Below are 20,237 nucleotides of genomic sequence, written 5' to 3'. Positions count from 1 at the left end.
ATGTAGTTCCTTGAGTTTTGTTGCCTCAGTGAAGTCGGAGATCTTCCTAAGGTATCGAGAGTAACTTAGACCTCCTAAGGTATCGAGAGTAACTTAGATTGATGAATATCAAGTTTTTCAGAGGCTGCCAAGACAACCAAGGCTTAATGGTTAAGGAGTAAGAAATATGAGAGTTTAAAACAGATATGTAAAAGGTAAAATGCAAACTGATGATTATACCTTTGTTCCTTCCCAAAGTTGTTCAGTTTGACTACAAGGCATGTCTAGGTACACAAGATTTTTCGGGTGAAAAGAAAATGACAAAGACTTTAGAGGGTATCGATGCCAGACAAGAACCCTCTGCTCATGAGAACGAAACTTTAAGTCCCCACTTTGGTGTTGTTTACGGTCATCATCATGTGCTTGAGGATCTATATATATTAATTGATGAGCTGTTCTGTATATATTCCTATAAACTCTAAAATGTGATTTCTTTTTTAACTAGCACCAGTTTCCACTGTTTCATCTTATTGCCTTTGTGGTCTTACTTGGTAAATATATAAAGACGAAATGCATGAGATCAAAATAGTTTTCCAAAGTAAGACCACAAAGGCAATGACTGTAATCAGCCTAAGCAAACCCAAGTGGGAAGAGCTTGAATAATGGAATGAGGATATTAGCTCTAACTGAATGCCTATAATCAGTCACTACGAGTTATATGATCAGAGCACACTTCTGTTTATTTGCCACTAGGAGAAACGATGATGCAGCAAATCACAGATCAAGTACTACTGAGGGAGAGGTTTATTTGAGCAAACAAAAGAGACAAATTGATTCTGATGAGTAATATAATAATGCCATACAAATTTATAACAATTTCAAGAAACATGCATTCAGTAAACAATAGTGGCAACTAAATATACATTTCTGTTATCATCAAAACTCAATTACAAACTTTACCATGTATAACGGAACAATATTAGAAAACAACCACTGAAGATTAGATTAGCAGACTTGTTCAACTATATATAGACTACTAGATGGTAGTAACAGTTGTGAGAATGATGACTTCGTCTAGCGATGCTATGCTTGTTCATCACAGTCCACAAGAAGAGCCATCCAGAAATCATCCAAAAAAGCAGGACACCATGCTCCAGTATCCTCTTTCATCCAGAAATCATCCAAAAAAGCAGGACACCATGCTCCAGTATCCTCTTTCATGAAATGTAGATCATCATCGCTGTTGACTAATGCTAATGCTTGATCATCACATTTTCCTTGAAGAAGAGAAGTCAATGAATAGTCCACAATAGGAAAACTCCATGTTGCAATATCATCATCATTACAGGATCCCGTGAGATTATGATTATCATCAATGTTGGCTGCTGCTATTACTTCTTGATCACAGTCCTCAAGAGGAGGAGAAGGAGAAGCCAAGTCATCTGGAGAAGGAAACTCAAGGGCTGCTAATGCTTCTTGATCGCAATCCATGACAAATTCATCCAGAGAAGGAAACTCAATGGTTGCTAATGCTTCTTGATCACATTCTGTAAGTGGAGGAGGACAAGCCATGACAAAATCATCCAGAGAAGGAAACTCCCATGTTTCAATATCAATATCCTTGAAGAACACGAAATTATCATCACCACCACTGTCAGGTTCTTGTTGTTGAATAGGCACTGTGGGACTGGTAGCAGTTTGGCTTTGCCTATCAAGTAAATCCGAGTCATGCATTACTAGTTGTCTGTAAGCTTCTTTTTTCTTTCTAGGCTTCTTCTCCTCCAATCGATCAATTTCTCTGTGTTTCCTCTTCTTTTCACTTGGAATTCCTGACGACATTGATGAAGCCGGTGCTTTGTACCGCTCGTTTTTTCGAAGAAGCAAAATTGCCCCCTCATCAACAAGGCTTGTGTACTCTTCCAAATACCACTCCCCATGATGCACAGAGCCTTGGTTAACATATCTGAGTTTCCTCTTTCTCCCAATCGGCTTTCTTTCGCCTTCATCATCATACACCAATTTGGCAGCCTCCTTTTGGTTCCATGTACCAGACCCAACTCTTCGACCAAAATTACAAACCCTCCCCTTGGAGCCCAGTGACGATGTGAAAAAGTAGAGGAGATCTGGGTGGTTTTTAACCGATGAATACCTGTCCCAAATTTCCCAAGGCTCTTCCTGTCCAAACAAATCACAATCATAAACAATAAAATCTGGGGCAATATCAAAACCAAGAAAGTACCTAATCAATTGTGAGTCCGTGGGGCGGAATAAAACCTTCATACCTAATGGTAGAGGCTGAAAGAAGTCTTCCACACAAATACCACACAGTGATTTGTATTGTCGCTCGTTTTTCCGGAGCCGGAAAATTGCACATGAATTAGCAACCTCAACACTAGTATACTCATCCAAACACCACTGCAAATGTTGATCTGACCCTTGGTTGTGATATCTAAGCTTTCTCTTCACCCCAATTGATCTGCCCTCGTCGCACACAAACTTGATTGGCTCCTTCTGAGTCCAACTACCACCGCCAATTGTTCGGCTGATCCTTGAACCACCATTAGACCGGCTCAATTTCTTCAGTGAAGGCATGAAGAAGTAGAGTTCATCTGGGTTGTATTGGTTTAGAAACCCTAGATATCTGTCCCAGATTTCCCAGGGCTCTTCCTGGCCAAATAGATCACAATCAGTAATAATAAAATTCGGGGCAGAATCGTGAAGAATAAACCTGATGAGTTGTGAATCGGTGGGGATGAATGAGATCTTCATACCTAACGGCAGCGTTAGGTATGAAGACGAGGAGGCCACCATCGACTCTGTTTTCTGGATCGCCGCCGCCATAGAATCGAAAGTAACGAACAAACGGTAACAAAGAATATTGATAACAAAGAACGAAATGTAATTGGGAAATTTTCCTAAGAGCAGAGATTGATAACAAAGAATGGAAAGTGGAGCACGAATATATACAAGGGGGATTATATAAGGATTCCGTCTATCCTTCTCTTGATTGGAATCCCGATAACGGTAATATTACTTGGGCACCGACCCATTAAAAAACACTAAAATTCAAATTTAAATTAGAACTTTTTTTTTTTTTTTTTGATCAAATATTTAAATTAGAACTTAGATATTTAATTTGAATTTGAATTTACACAATAAACTTTTTTTCTTTTTTCTTTCACAAAATACTGAATTTTTTTTTTTAATTCAAAACAAAATCCCCCCAACCCCCCCGGCGTGGTGTAGATATAGAGTATAGACTTCTTTAATATATAGGCTTGGGGAGAGAAAAAGTTTTTCCTTTTTCTTTGCTTTTATCTTTTTAATACAGTTATTATTTTTGTTTAATAAAAGAAAAAAAGTAGCGGAGAGTAATCGTTAGACTTTTTTGGGACCGGACCAGAAAAGAAGAAAGCTTTTTGAGGGGTTTGGATTATGGGGGTTGACAAGGGATCCGGATTCTCTGCTATAATTCTAGTTGCTATGATCTGCTATAATTCGCATAAGGTGCTGCCACATCATCACAACTCAATCTAAGGGTTAAACATTAGTGTTCACATGAGTCTAGTTATGCCTCACATACACCAAATTCTATCACCTATCACCCTCCATTTTTTCTGTGCCTGAAACTGGAGAATAAAAAATTCCAGGCATCCTCATATTATCTTTACCATAACTAATTGAAACCAGAGGAGGATCGGAGGAGATGATGGAGGTGCAGAGGTGGAGGAGAGTCTTGGGAGTGTTGCTCGTAGAGCTCATGTGGGTCGGAGAAGAACGAAACGACGAGGCAGAGCGTCGTTAGTAATTGATTTTGAGGGAACAACGGTGAATTAGGGTTGGGGAAAGGTGGGGCTTTGGGTGTAAAGGTTGAGGCTTTGGGGGTTGAAGAAGAGAGAGCGAGTCTACAACGAGTAAGAATGAGTTTTGGAGGGAATGGGTGGAGAGGTGGAAGAGATAGCATTTTGGAGAAGAAGATTATGAAGAAAGAGAGGCCTGATCGATCAACTTTCTTTATGGGTTTCAAATCCATAACTGAGACTTCTTCAATCTGGGAATTTTGTGCAGTGAGGAAAAGATAGGATCTTCAGTATTGTTCTACTCCTTTTGTGGAGTTTTGGATTTGATCTCTCTCTCTCTCTCTCTCTCTCTCTCTCTCTCTCCCTCCCTCTCTCTGACCTGATCCACTGTCTCTCTCTCTCATCTGATTGGGATTTTCCATTTCTATTTGGAAGATCGGAAAAGAAAATGCAAAATCAAAAACGAAATCAATATATAAACTACAAATTTGTTTGTTTTCATTCTTTTGTTTTCTGGGTTTTGTTCCAACCTATTTCGTTGTCATTTCATAAGCTACCAACTTTCACAAAGCAATGGCAGATCCATCTCTCTCTGTCTCTAGTTACAGAGAAGGGGAGAGGGAAGGGAAGAAGGAGAAGAGGACACGATATGGTGCTTCAAGTCCACCAATGTGATTTTGTTAACTCTTTATTATTAGCCATTGGATTGGCTGATGCTGATGTGGCAGCCTAATAGCAAATTATAGCAGATCATAGCAAAAGGCAATTATAGTAGAGAAGCCGAATCCGTTGACAAGTGGGGATATATCTCTACGTGGGAAACCCACCAGAATAAGAAGAACTTGGACGCGTATATATAGGCTCGCGAAAGACAAACTAACTGTTCACACCTGTTCATTGAGTGTCGAAATGACGTTTTTGCCCTTGCTTTTCACCCACAATCTCAGGCTGCCATTGCTTTGTACACGTATTAACATCATCTTGCTCAGTCTGTCCAAGGTTCCACGTATAGTGATCAATTACCAAACACCTATATCGGGTTGTACAGTTTTGAATATGAAAATGTAGACGGATTGGTAGTGCTTTGTAAACTCAACAATTTTATAGGCAGGAGTAATCAACAAAAAACAAAATGCCAATATCACTGCATTATATATGACTGATCTTCTTTGCTTTGTAAACTCAAAACAATTTTATAGGCAGGAAACTCTTATTTTATCACAATCAAGCCCTTTTAATTCATATCAGTCATTATTGTAAACTGTCCTGCAACAAAGAGGGGGTACCATTGCTATTCAGTTCTGTGCTGCTTGGTTTACATAAATGTTCTGCTATGTAATATTATAAAATCAGCAATAATATTGTCTACACAAGCAATTACTTTCTTCAACAATCTGCTAAATCCCGCAGCAAAGCGCGGGTATGCTCTCTCGTAATACCTAGAGGAATTAGGATTAGGTTTGCTCTCTTTCCTAGTTGGGATTGGTTTGGGGCTTTTTTTTTTTTTTTCCTTCTTTTTTTTTTCAATTACAAAAGATTTTTTTATCTTTAAAAAAAAAGTACAAAAGATCGTTGAACCTATGCGGTCATTTTCAATTTACACCTAACTATTAAGTTTTGTCGTTTCGATACCCCAAGTTTGCTACGTACCGTTAACAATTAATTTGTATCTCGCAGTTAAAAAATTTCATTAACTGTTGACATGGACGTATAGCAGTAGAGGTTGCACGATAGAATGAAAAATTCATCATTTTTGTATGTAATATTGTCCAATTTAATTTTGTACCATGTAAAGGAGAAGCCGTAATTAATTTTAGATTATTGGACAATATGTATGCAATATAGTGCAATCCACCAAATACTATTACTCTAGCCAAATGCCTCTAGTAAATACTTATACAACCTATAAATTTTACGTGTACACCGCACACCATTTAAAGTGTACAGGTGATTAAGATTCAATAAGGCTTTTTACCTACACGATGGAGCTCGAAGAGTTGTTGTATCTTAAGAGAAGTTCATCATTCAACCCCGTGCAGTAGGAGATGATTTCTCAAAACAGTGCATTTGCACGCCTCGACTGAATAAGTTTCTCCCATATAAAAATCTACATATTAATTACTTTTCTTTTATTTCTTATCTCTATTATATTATTGTTATTTTCTACAATATTACGATATTATTTTGTGTTCTAATTTTACAGCAATTCCAACAATTATTTAAAAAATAACATGTATAACAAACCAAGATCAGAAAACAACAACACAAAGCAGACTATGACCAAAACTACTACTAATTCCAATTCTACCAACAATCCTGATTCTGAAGGAATTATAGTACTCAACGACAACCCAAAACAATGGTCTCTCATCTCTAACCATCGAGCACAAAATAAAATTCTTGTCTCGCACCTTAAACCCTGCTTAACAACTTACAAGCACAAGGAAGAAGTAACCACAATAATTTCTTCCCTAACCTCAACCCTACTAACAAACTCCACAAGGACATCTCATTACAAAACAAGATATTTAATCCTTGATACGTACATCCCATCCAAAAACATCTGTATATCCAACTTAAGAAGGAAAAATCTCTATCAATTTATACTCGTATCCAACCTGGGTACATGCATAGGTCAACATCATGCCTTCACTTCTACGTACAAAAGAAACTCATTTCCATAAACAATCCTCACCGACTCATCAGAGTTAAATCCGGAGGTTTCCATTCCTCGAAGATTGCAACTCTCGGAAGCAAAACTTATTCTAAAACGAACCTACAAGACAATTCTACCGTCCTACGGACTTACACACTGTCTAGACCCCATACTAAGACATACCCAATGATTATACCAGTACCGAAGAGTATATGATGGGGATCCGCTGCAGACGGGCCATCACTCGGGGAGTACTGATTATCACCAAATATGTACCTTACGCTCTGATACCAAACTGTCACGCCCCGAATTTTGAATAACAAATTCAAATCCGAAACATGAATTAATACAACTCACATAAATACAACCTGAATTTTTTTCTCAAAACAACCACACCTCACATCGCTCGATATTACATAAACCAAATCTCAAATTTGTTTATTACAGCACACTCTCACCAAATTATATTGTAAGGCTCAAATGAGCATAACTCACCTCACAATTACAATTGCTGTAAAACTAAAACAAATTCTCTAACCCGCACGATCACCGTCCTGATTCTCCTGACCTGTAGGATTACCCGCTACACAATTTGAATAGTGTACCGGGATTGCAACAACACAAACCCGGTAAGCTTTTGACAGCCCGTATGAGTAAACAAGGAATTGCACGATTTTAAAGTAACAATTCAATTTCAGTATCTCTTAGCATAATAATTGAAGTGCACAACGTCACTTCAAGCATCAATCAACACACGTCTCATCATGACTACTCAAAAACAAACAACTGTTTACTCAATATATACTCACAGGCTTATGATTTATTTATATAAATCATCCCATGCAGTATATTATACTTACAGGCTTATGATTAATTATATTAATCACCCCATTCAGTATATCATACTTACAGGCTTATGATTAAATATATTAATCATCCCATACCGTATATTATACTCACGTCTCAACATGACTACGCAAAAACAAACAACTGTTTACTCAATATATACTCACAGGCTTATGATTTATTTATATAAATCATCCCATGCAGTATATTATACTTACAGGCTTATGATTAATTATATTAATCACCCCATTCAGTATATCATACTTACAGGCTTATGATTAAATATATTAATCACCCCATTCAGTACGTATATCATACTTACAGGCTTATGATTAAATATATTAATCACCCCATTCAGTACGTATATCATACTTACAGGCTTATAATTAAATATATTAATCACCCCATTCAGTATGATGGCAGACAGACTAGAGCTCTAACTGAATCGTAGAGTGTCACCTTGGCCAAGGTTCACCCTTACGAAAATATTTGCCTCAAATCACTCGACTCCTCATTTAACTCATCTCAACGACTCAACTATAGCACTTTACTCAATTACTCTTTATCACACTCAACTCAACCTATAAGATAAATTATATCTTCTAGAGAGTAATGCTCGAATTGTAAATCAATCGCATCAATTCCACACTTCACCAAATACCACACATCCAATATATATTCCACGTAAATATATATATACGTAGTCACCCACACAAGAATGACCACTAATACCAACTATAGTTCACATGCATTAAAATCAGGAAATTCATTTTTATAGTTTAAATACATTTTACTTACCTATGGACCGTAGTCGATCAAGTCCATATAATTTAAAACAAATATTGATTTTCTTAAAACAGTTTCCACAAAATCACTATAGAATTCAATCACTGAATTTCGGTTCGTAAATGAACCATGTGCGATTTTACTCACCTCGATATTCCCGCTGCGTCTTCAATTCAACACAATACACACCGAAATCGCTCACCCAAGGGAGACCGTCAATCACCTAATCACACATGACCTTAACTTAGCCAATAACTCAAAAACATATTCAAACGACAATCCAACGGTCGGATCGAAATTAAATGATGATCCAACGGTCGGATCCTCACGGATCGCCCTTAGGATCACCCTCCAAAAATCATCACGAAAATCCAACGGTCGGATCTTCCTGAATCGTCCTTACTAACATCTTCACAAATTTATACGAAAATCCGACGGTCGGATTCTCACAAATCGCATTCCGAATCATCTTTTTACAAATATACGAAGATCCAACGGTCGGATCTTCGCCCATGACCACACAAAGTCACTGGGACAGTCATACGATCATCATATCAAAACTACAAATCCATCGGACGGTACGATCTCCACAGATCACAAATCGAACGATTGAAATCGATCGAAATCGTAAAATTCATAACTTAATCATACGATATCCAAAAATTGCGTATAATATATCAAAATGATCGTATTGAAATATAGAATCTGAAAATGTACAGAAACCATATTTTTGATCCCCGGAGGTGGCCGGAAAGGGCCGCCGGAGTTAGTGGCAGAGCCGCCGCCGACCACCACCAATGGTGTCGGGGCCGGGCTGCTCCTCTTCATCTTATCATGCTTAACAAAAAACTATAAAGGCTTGCTATCAGAAAACGTCAAGAAGAGGTCGAAAATTACCAAACTCAGTCACGGTGGCCGGAATTTTTCCAGAATCCGGCGTGAGCTCCGATCAGCGTGAAAACGTCCACCACTCGCTTCGATTCCTCCTGGAGACTGGTTCAGAAACTCAAGGCGAGTTCATCAAGCCAAGAATCACAAAGAAAGGTGGCCGGAAACTCAAGATATCGGCGTTGACTCAAAATCGAACTCAAATCGGACCAAGCTTGCCGCCGCCGCTACAGGCCGCGCCGTCGTGCAAGGCTTCCACAGACGTGTGCGCAAGGACCATACGAAGCCAATGGAAGAAGTTTGGTGAGGATCGGTGGCCGGAGGAGGAAGATATGGCCAAACGAAAATCGGAGGCGATTTCCGGCGGGGACGAGGGCTGCAGCAGCTTTTTTCTATTTTTGTAAATTCTGAAACTATTTTCGGAAATTTCCGAAAATGGAAGCTTTATACTAAATTGGAAACTTTTTCAAAAAATCATAACTAATTCATACGAACTCCGATTTTTGCGTTCCGCATATGCCCGCGATCGTATCGACGAGCTCTACAACTTTCATGAAGGAAGTTTTCCCAAATTTTGAACGTATAAAAAGTCAACTTTCGCGAGCCCCTAAATAACGTTCGTTTTCGAAAATTATTCGTTCGAACTAATTCCACAACTTCTCCAAGCCTCGTACTCGCTCCCACTATCGTGAAATCATTTCTAAAAATCCACGGAATTTAATTTAGATTTTTCGGGGTATTACAATCCACCCTCCTTAAAGAAATTTCGTCCCGAAATTTAAGCGTAAGTCAATTCCTCTTGACTAAGGTTGACCTAACCATCGAATCTCCATCATTCCCAAAGTTGTAGTAATCTACAAAGCCACAGCCCTTTGTATAAAAATACATTCCTATGGCCACTAAATCCTTTCATCACGATGTAAATTCACAAAATAACTGCTCAACATCACTCCACATCAATTACACAAAATCATCACGTGGATCATCACATAGATCATCACTTAGATCTTCACAGAGATTATCTCATAGATCCTCACATAGATCATCACCCTGTACTGGCATACAAGCACAGTAAAGACTCCCACAAAGCGTTTCGCTACTCCATTAGCATCACGGTAAATCTCTATAGTAAAACTTAAGCATGCACTATTCTACACAACAATAGAGATGCATCACTCAAAACAAATCATCCCCAAAAGTACACCAATAAAATATGTCACCCAGTGATGATGACTTGGGCTTGCTCAATCCTTGGGCTAAGCATTAGGGCTGGCCAATTGGGCCGAAGGAACCGAACCATCCACATTTCGAACCGGCCCGAACCAATTTGGGTTTAACATTTGGGCCTACCATTCGGGCCGAACAATTGGGCTTACTATTTGGGCCTACCAATCGGCCGAACAATTGGGCTTACCATTTGGGCCTACCAATCGGCCCACCGACTTCCAGCTCGGCTACGGTATGAAATTGTACATACCGTAGGTATACCGTATATATGTATGCATACCGTACAGACCGTATATACGTATGCATATCGTACAACTGTATATACGTATGCATACCGTACAGACCATATATACGTATGTGTACCGTACATACCGTATATACGTCCGTATATCAAGCATATACGGGATCCAAAAATATTTGTAAGAGGTAAGGTTCGAACTCCCGACCTCGAACACGAAGGTTTTGCTCCCAACCACTGAAGCAAGAGCTGCCTTCATTAATATATGCTCACGTGTTATATTTATTATGTCATAAGCGACATAAATAAAATAACGGGGGAGGCAAGGTTCGAAACCTCAACCTGCTGCACGAAACCTTTGTCTCCAACCACTGGAGCACAAGCGAACATGTGTACAAATGTTATACTTATTATGTCATAAGCGAACATAATAAAAATAAACGAGAGGCAAGGTTCGAACCTCTGACCTCTTGTACAAGAGCTTTGCTCTTCAACCACTAGAGCACCAGCTGCTCTCGTTACTATCCATGCAACTCCTTTTATTTATTCTATCATAAGCGATAGAATAAAAACAAACTGTCGGTACACTCCACGTGCCACGACACGTCTCTTCCGTGATTTACGGAAAGCATATCACTTTCGGCGAAAGCTGTCTGCCACAGCGTCTCGAGATTCGCTCGGTCCCCTTACACGCTCTCCACGCGCCAACAGCTTTTCCGTGTTTTCGGGTGACTTTAATCCAACGCGTAGATTGAATCTCAGAGATCGTCCATCCAACGGTGGAGATCTGCTCACCTTGTTCTATAAATAGGTGCATTCTGGAGAAAAACTGTTCACACCAAAGAAAAGAAATTTTCCCCAGCCATTCTCTCTCAAACTCTTTAGCCTTCCTCTCGAAACTCAAATCCTTTCTTCATCAATTTCAGTCCTTCTCCTCCCGATCTTCTCTTCCATCTGGTAGATTCAATCTCTTCTTTCCTCTGGACTTTCAGATCTCCAACACCCCTTCATCAACCTTAATCCTTCTAAGGTCAATCTCCCACAAACACTCAACAACTTCGTTCTTCAATTTACACTTCCTCTCAACTCATCACCATGGAACCACGAACTCTGCAACTAATGGAGCTACAAACCCAGCAACAGATCGAGGATGGAGGAAACAACCAAGAAGCCGGGAGTAGTGCCAACACGGATTTCTGGCGAAGCCGTACCAGGTGGATTCCTACTCCAGATCAAATAAGAATCCTCAAGGATCTTTACTACGACAAGGGAGTTAAGACCCCAACTACAGAGCATATTCACGAGATCTGTCTCCAGCTGCAACAGTATGGACAGGTTGAGGGCAAGAACATTTACTTTTGGTTCCAGAACGTCAGGGCTCGAGAGAAGCAGATGAAGAGGTGCAATCAGGCTGCTCAAGTGCCCGTGGGAACTAGTTCTACTGGTACTGGTGGATCCATTGATATTAATTTTGGGTCCACTAGTCCTACTGGTGCTGGTGGATCCATCGACATCAATTTTGGACCAGCTGGTGGATCCATCGACATCAATTTTGGGCCACGGGTCGACTGCAGTGTTGACCGGTATTCCTCCTCACCCTTCAACACTAATACTAGTACTTCCTCCTTTGGCACAAAAGGAGGACAAACTTTCATGGAACAGCGAAGGGAAGATCACCAGGAGATTGAAACTCTTCCTCTGTTCCCCATGCACGGTGAGGACGTCCTTGGTGGCCTGAAGACTACTTCCGAGGGAGGTAGCGGCTATGGCTACTATTCCGGTGGCTCAGGCGGCTACAACGGTGGCTCTCACGTTTCTCTTGAGCTCAGCCTCAACCCATCCGGAGCTACTGATTAGGCTTAGTATAGCGTAGTTCCAATTTCCTTTTTGTAATATTAAATCAATAAGATGGTGTGCATGTTTTCTTTTCTTTTTGTTTAACCAACAACAACACCAAGGATCGAACCTTGGTCACCCAATACTATTTTCAAAACCATAAACAACTCTACTGCACACATCTTTCATAATGATGCAATAAAAACAATCACTCAAAAAGAATCCAACAATCAATTAAGTCGCATCGAGGTCTAGCTAGTATCCTCTGAGTCAAACCAAACACAAACAATTTCATCGATAGGATTAGGGATTTATAAAGCTAAACACATCCTGAGTTAGCTAGGAAAAACCCACGTCTTTAGAGTTACTCTTACAACTCTTATAGAATCTCGATAATTCCATCTATCAATTGCTTCAACAAAAACTCACCACAATTCAATCCCTAACATTTAGCGATTCAGAAATCGAATCAAACTCCATATCACATAGTAATTCACTTGAACCACTATGGATACCTAACAAAGTCACTAAAATCAATATCCGAAATTGCGTTTAACTATATCACCTAAAATCAATCACCAAAGGCACACACTCTCATCCAACATCATTCACAAGAACTGATTCTAACTCTCCCAATTAATTACACCAAAATCAACTCCATTGCAAAACTTTAAGTGTCCCGCCTACTTAAACTTAAAACACACAACAATTCAAATTCACTGCAGTCCATCTCCATACTATGATCCAAAACTTAAGAAAACTAGTTCACCACACAAAGGCCACAAAATTCAATTTCATTCACTTGAACAAAACTATATTCACAAGTCACGGTCAGGTCATCAACCCATGGTGTTCAAATGAATAAATTTCAAATCCAGTTTTCCTTGTGAATCGTAACGTATCGTTCCAAAATGATGCAAGCAACATCAACCACGTATATAAGACACATCTCGCGAACTCAATTCAAATTCCGAATCACCAAAATTACTACTAATTCCAATTCTACCAACAATCCTGATTCTGAAGGAATTATAGTACTCAACGACAACCCAAAACAATGGTCTCTCATCTCTAACCATCGAGCACAAAATAAAATTCTTGTCTCGCACCTTAAACCCTGCTTAACAACTTACAAGCACAAGGAAGAAGTAACCACAATAATTTCTTCCCTAACCTCAACCCTACTAACAAACTCCACAAGGACATCTCATTACAAAACAAGATATTTAATCCTTGATACGTACATCCCATCCAAAAACATCTGTATATCCAACTTAAGAAGGAAAAATCTCTATCAATTTATACTCGTATCCAACCTGGGTACATGCATAGGTCAACATCATGCCTTCACTTCTACGTACAAAAGAAACTCATTTCCATAAACAATCCTCACCGACTCATCAGAGTTAAATCCGGAGGTTTCCATTCCTCGAAGATTGCAACTCTCGGAAGCAAAACTTATTCTAAAACGAACCTACAAGACAATTCTACCGTCCTACGGACTTACACACTGTCTAGACCCCATACTAAGACATACCCAATGATTATACCAGTACCGAAGAGTATATGATGGGGATCCGCTGCAGACGGGCCATCACTCGGGGAGTACTGATTATCACCAAATATGTACCTTACGCTCTGATACCAAACTGTCACGCCCCGAATTTTGAATAACAAATTCAAATCCGAAACATGAATTAATACAACTCACATAAATACAACCTGAATTTTTTTCTCAAAACAACCACACCTCACATCGCTCGATATTACATAAACCAAATCTCAAATTTGTTTATTACAGCACACTCTCACCAAATTATATTGTAAGGCTCAAATGAGCATAACTCACCTCACAATTACAATTGCTGTAAAACTAAAACAAATTCTCTAACCCGCACGATCACCGTCCTGATTCTCCTGACCTGTAGGATTACCCGCTACACAATTTGAATAGTGTACCGGGATTGCAACAACACAAACCCGGTAAGCTTTTGACAGCCCGTATGAGTAAACAAGGAATTGCACGATTTTAAAGTAACAATTCAATTTCAGTATCTCTTAGCATAATAATTGAAGTGCACAACGTCACTTCAAGCATCAATCAACACACGTCTCATCATGACTACTCAAAAACAAACAACTGTTTACTCAATATATACTCACAGGCTTATGATTTATTTATATAAATCATCCCATGCAGTATATTATACTTACAGGCTTATGATTAATTATATTAATCACCCCATTCAGTATATCATACTTACAGGCTTATGATTAAATATATTAATCATCCCATACCGTATATTATACTCACATCTCAACATGACTACGCAAAAACAAACAACTGTTTACTCAATATATACTCACAGGCTTATGATTTATTTATATAAATCATCCCATGCAGTATATTATACTTACAGGCTTATGATTAATTATATTAATCACCCCATTCAGTATATCATACTTACAGGCTTATGATTAAATATATTAATCACCCCATTCAGTACGTATATCATACTTACAGGCTTATGATTAAATATATTAATCACCCCATTCAGTACGTATATCATACTTACAGGCTTATAATTAAATATATTAATCACCCCATTCAGTATGATGGCAGACAGACTAGAGCTCTAACTGAATCGTAGAGTGTCACCTTGGCCAAGGTTCACCCTTACGAAAATATTTGCCTCAAATCACTCGACTCCTCATTTAACTCATCTCAACGACTCAACTATAGCACTTTACTCAATTACTCTTTATCACACTCAACTCAACCTATAAGATAAATTATATCTTCTAGAGAGTAATGCTCGAATTGTAAATCAATCGCATCAATTCCACACTTCACCAAATACCACACATCCAATATATATTCCACGTAAATATATATATACGTAGTCACCCACACAAGAATGACCACTAATACCAACTATAGTTCACATGCATTAAAATCAGGAAATTCATTTTTATAGTTTAAATACATTTTACTTACCTATGGACCGTAGTCGATCAAGTCCATATAATTTAAAACAAATATTGATTTTCTTAAAACAGTTTCCACAAAATCACTATAGAATTCAATCACTGAATTTCGGTTCGTAAATGAACCATGTGCGATTTTACTCACCTCGATATTCCCGCTGCGTCTTCAATTCAACACAATACACACCGAAATCGCTCACCCAAGGGAGACCGTCAATCACCTAATCACACATGACCTTAACTTAGCCAATAACTCAAAAACATATTCAAACGACAATCCAACGGTCGGATCGAAATTAAATGATGATCCAACGGTCGGATCCTCACGGATCGCCCTTAGGATCACCCTCCAAAAATCATCACGAAAATCCAACGGTCGGATCTTCCTGAATCGTCCTTACTAACATCTTCACAAATTTATACGAAAATCCGACGGTCGGATTCTCACAAATCGCATTCCGAATCATCTTTTTACAAATATACGAAGATCCAACGGTCGGATCTTCGCCCATGACCACACAAAGTCACTGGGACAGTCATACGATCATCATATCAAAACTACAAATCCATCGGACGGTACGATCTCCACAGATCACAAATCGAACGATTGAAATCGATCGAAATCGTAAAATTCATAACTTAATCATACGATATCCAAAAATTGCGTATAATATATCAAAATGATCGTATTGAAATATAGAATCTGAAAATGTACAGAAACCATATTTTTGATCCCCGGAGGTGGCCGGAAAGGGCCGCCGGAGTTAGTGGCAGAGCCGCCGCCGACCACCACCAATGGTGTCGGGGCCGGGCTGCTCCTCTTCATCTTATCATGCTTAACAAAAAACTATAAAGGCTTGCTATCAGAAAACGTCAAGAAGAGGTCGAAAATTACCAAACTCAGTCACGGTGGCCGGAATTTTTCCAGAATCCGGCGTGAGCTCCGATCAGCGTGAAAACGTCCACCACTCGCTTCGATTCCTCCTGGAGACTGGTTCAGAAACTCAAGGCGAGTTCATCAAGCCAAGAATCACAAAGAAAGGTGGCCGGAAACTCAAGATATCGGCGTTGACTCAAAATCGAACTCAAATCGGACCAAGCTTGCCGCCGCCGCTACAGGCCGCGCCGTCGTGCAAGGCTTCCACAGACGTGTGCGCAAGGACCATACGAAGCCAATGGAAGAAGTTTGGTGAGGATCGGTGGCCGGAGGAGGAAGATATGGCCAAACGAAAATCGGAGGCGATTTCCGGCGGGGACGAGGGCTGCAGCAGCTTTTTTCTATTTTTGTAAATTCTGAAACTATTTTCGGAAATTTCCGAAAATGGAAGCTTTATACTAAATTGGAAACTTTTTCAAAAAATCATAACTAATTCATACGAACTCCGATTTTTGCGTTCCGCATATGCCCGCGATCGTATCGACGAGCTCTACAACTTTCATGAAGGAAGTTTTCCCAAATTTTGAACGTATAAAAAGTCAACTTTCGCGAGCCCCTAAATAACGTTCGTTTTCGAAAATTATTCGTTCGAACTAATTCCACAACTTCTCCAAGCCTCGTACTCGCTCCCACTATCGTGAAATCATTTCTAAAAATCCACGGAATTTAATTTAGATTTTTCGGGGTATTACAATCCACCCTCCTTAAAGAAATTTCGTCCCGAAATTTAAGCGTAAGTCAATTCCTCTTGACTAAGGTTGACCTAACCATCGAATCTCCATCATTCCCAAAGTTGTAGTAATCTACAAAGCCACAGCCCTTTGTATAAAAATACATTCCTATGGCCACTAAATCCTTTCATCACGATGTAAATTCACAAAATAACTGCTCAACATCACTCCACATCAATTACACAAAATCATCACGTGGATCATCACATAGATCATCACTTAGATCTTCACAGAGATTATCTCATAGATCCTCACATAGATCATCACCCTGTACTGGCATACAAGCACAGTAAAGACTCCCACAAAGCGTTTCGCTACTCCATTAGCATCACGGTAAATCTCTATAGTAAAACTTAAGCATGCACTATTCTACACAACAATAGAGATGCATCACTCAAAACAAATCATCCCCAAAAGTACACCAATAAAATATGTCACCCAGTGATGATGACTTGGGCTTGCTCAATCCTTGGGCTAAGCATTAGGGCTGGCCAATTGGGCCGAAGGAACCGAACCATCCACATTTCGAACCGGCCCGAACCAATTTGGGTTTAACATTTGGGCCTACCATTCGGGCCGAACAATTGGGCTTACTATTTGGGCCTACCAATCGGCCGAACAATTGGGCTTACCATTTGGGCCTACCAATCGGCCCACCGACTTCCAGCTCGGCTACGGTATGAAATTGTACATACCGTAGGTATACCGTATATATGTATGCATACCGTACAGACCGTATATACGTATGCATATCGTACAACTGTATATACGTATGCATACCGTACAGACCATATATACGTATGTGTACCGTACATACCGTATATACGTCCGTATATCAAGCATATACGGGATCCAAAAATATTTGTAAGAGGTAAGGTTCGAACTCCCGACCTCGAACACGAAGGTTTTGCTCCCAACCACTGAAGCAAGAGCTGCCTTCATTAATATATGCTCACGTGTTATATTTATTATGTCATAAGCGACATAAATAAAATAACGGGGGAGGCAAGGTTCGAAACCTCAACCTGCTGCACGAAACCTTTGTCTCCAACCACTGGAGCACAAGCGAACATGTGTACAAATGTTATACTTATTATGTCATAAGCGAACATAATAAAAATAAACGAGAGGCAAGGTTCGAACCTCTGACCTCTTGTACAAGAGCTTTGCTCTTCAACCACTAGAGCACCAGCTGCTCTCGTTACTATCCATGCAACTCCTTTTATTTATTCTATCATAAGCGATAGAATAAAAACAAACTGTCGGTACACTCCACGTGCCACGACACGTCTCTTCCGTGATTTACGGAAAGCATATCACTTTCGGCGAAAGCTGTCTGCCACAGCGTCTCGAGATTCGCTCGGTCCCCTTACACGCTCTCCACGCGCCAACAGCTTTTCCGTGTTTTCGGGTGACTTTAATCCAACGCGTAGATTGAATCTCAGAGATCGTCCATCCAACGGTGGAGATCTGCTCACCTTGTTCTATAAATAGGTGCATTCTGGAGAAAAACTGTTCACACCAAAGAAAAGAAATTTTCCCCAGCCATTCTCTCTCAAACTCTTTAGCCTTCCTCTCGAAACTCAAATCCTTTCTTCATCAATTTCAGTCCTTCTCCTCCCGATCTTCTCTTCCATCTGGTAGATTCAATCTCTTCTTTCCTCTGGACTTTCAGATCTCCAACACCCCTTCATCAACCTTAATCCTTCTAAGGTCAATCTCCCACAAACACTCAACAACTTCGTTCTTCAATTTACACTTCCTCTCAACTCATCACCATGGAACCACGAACTCTGCAACTAATGGAGCTACAAACCCAGCAACAGATCGAGGATGGAGGAAACAACCAAGAAGCCGGGAGTAGTGCCAACACGGATTTCTGGCGAAGCCGTACCAGGTGGATTCCTACTCCAGATCAAATAAGAATCCTCAAGGATCTTTACTACGACAAGGGAGTTAAGACCCCAACTACAGAGCATATTCACGAGATCTGTCTCCAGCTGCAACAGTATGGACAGGTTGAGGGCAAGAACATTTACTTTTGGTTCCAGAACGTCAGGGCTCGAGAGAAGCAGATGAAGAGGTGCAATCAGGCTGCTCAAGTGCCCGTGGGAACTAGTTCTACTGGTACTGGTGGATCCATTGATATTAATTTTGGGTCCACTAGTCCTACTGGTGCTGGTGGATCCATCGACATCAATTTTGGACCAGCTGGTGGATCCATCGACATCAATTTTGGGCCACGGGTCGACTGCAGTGTTGACCGGTATTCCTCCTCACCCTTCAACACTAATACTAGTACTTCCTCCTTTGGCACAAAAGGAGGACAAACTTTCATGGAACAGCGAAGGGAAGATCACCAGGAGATTGAAACTCTTCCTCTGTTCCCCATGCACGGTGAGGACGTCCTTGGTGGCCTGAAGACTACTTCCGAGGGAGGTAGCGGCTATGGCTACTATTCCGGTGGCTCAGGCGGCTACAACGGTGGCTCTCACGTTTCTCTTGAGCTCAGCCTCAACCCATCCGGAGCTACTGATTAGGCTTAGTATAGCGTAGTTCCAATTTCCTTTTTGTAATATTAAATCAATAAGATGGTGTGCATGTTTTCTTTTCTTTTTGTTTAACCAACAACAACACCAAGGATCGAACCTTGGTCACCCAATACTATTTTCAAAACCATAAACAACTCTACTGCACACATCTTTCATAATGATGCAATAAAAACAATCACTCAAAAAGAATCCAACAATCAATTAAGTCGCATCGAGGTCTAGCTAGTATCCTCTGAGTCAAACCAAACACAAACAATTTCATCGATAGGATTAGGGATTTATAAAGCTAAACACATCCTGAGTTAGCTAGGAAAAACCCACGTCTTTAGAGTTACTCTTACAACTCTTATAGAATCTCGATAATTCCATCTATCAATTGCTTCAACAAAAACTCACCACAATTCAATCCCTAACATTTAGCGATTCAGAAATCGAATCAAACTCCATATCACATAGTAATTCACTTGAACCACTATGGATACCTAACAAAGTCACTAAAATCAATATCCGAAATTGCGTTTAACTATATCACCTAAAATCAATCACCAAAGGCACACACTCTCATCCAACATCATTCACAAGAACTGATTCTAACTCTCCCAATTAATTACACCAAAATCAACTCCATTGCAAAACTTTAAGTGTCCCGCCTACTTAAACTTAAAACACACAACAATTCAAATTCACTGCAGTCCATCTCCATACTATGATCCAAAACTTAAGAAAACTAGTTCACCACACAAAGGCCACAAAATTCAATTTCATTCACTTGA

The 20,237-nt window shown here is 39.8% G+C and overlaps 2 protein-coding genes and 2 long non-coding RNA genes across 6 annotated transcripts; all 4 read right to left on the bottom strand.

Moving 5' to 3' along the window:
• Window positions 1-819: 819 nt before the first annotated feature.
• Window positions 820-2,990, bottom strand: LOC133718494 (uncharacterized). Of its 3 annotated transcripts, none has more exons than XM_062145343.1 (3): window positions 2,708-2,990; window positions 2,262-2,646; window positions 820-2,154 (listed from the first exon to the last, which is right to left on the bottom strand). In XM_062145343.1, exon 3 carries the CDS (start codon window positions 1,816-1,818, stop codon window positions 1,063-1,065), a length of 756 nt encoding a protein of 251 aa, XP_062001327.1. In that variant the 5' UTR covers window positions 1,819-2,154; window positions 2,262-2,646; window positions 2,708-2,990; the 3' UTR covers window positions 820-1,062. The 3 variants fall into 3 exon arrangements, with proteins under 3 accessions (XP_062001327.1, XP_062001328.1, XP_062001326.1); XM_062145344.1 differs by having other exon boundaries at window positions 2,751-2,990; XM_062145342.1 differs by having other exon boundaries at window positions 2,262-2,990.
• LOC133716609 (uncharacterized) lies at window positions 2,114-2,820 on the bottom strand. The gene is made up of 2 exons (XM_062143295.1): window positions 2,262-2,820; window positions 2,114-2,154 (listed from the first exon to the last, which is right to left on the bottom strand). The coding sequence occupies exons 1-2, from the start codon at window positions 2,818-2,820 to the stop codon at window positions 2,114-2,116; spliced, it is 600 nt and encodes a 199-aa protein (XP_061999279.1).
• Window positions 2,991-6,854: 3,864 nt separating the features above from the next.
• Window positions 6,855-9,145, bottom strand: LOC133713749 (uncharacterized). The gene is made up of 3 exons (XR_009848232.1): window positions 8,965-9,145; window positions 8,215-8,290; window positions 6,855-7,018 (listed from the first exon to the last, which is right to left on the bottom strand). It is a non-coding gene; the product is annotated as an uncharacterized LOC133713749 (long non-coding RNA).
• Window positions 9,146-14,029: 4,884 nt separating this feature from the next.
• Window positions 14,030-16,320, bottom strand: LOC133713806 (uncharacterized). Its single transcript, XR_009848251.1, has 3 exons — window positions 16,140-16,320; window positions 15,390-15,465; window positions 14,030-14,193 (listed from the first exon to the last, which is right to left on the bottom strand). It is a non-coding gene; the product is annotated as an uncharacterized LOC133713806 (long non-coding RNA).
• Between the last annotated feature and the right edge of the window lie 3,917 nt (window positions 16,321-20,237).

This window comes from Rosa rugosa, chromosome 6, assembly GCF_958449725.1.
Source record: "Rosa rugosa chromosome 6, drRosRugo1.1, whole genome shotgun sequence".
NCBI classification, from domain to species: domain Eukaryota; kingdom Viridiplantae; phylum Streptophyta; class Magnoliopsida; order Rosales; family Rosaceae; genus Rosa; species Rosa rugosa.
The sequence above is the reverse complement of the archived record's forward strand: the minus strand, read 5'-3'. Positions and strand labels throughout refer to the sequence as shown.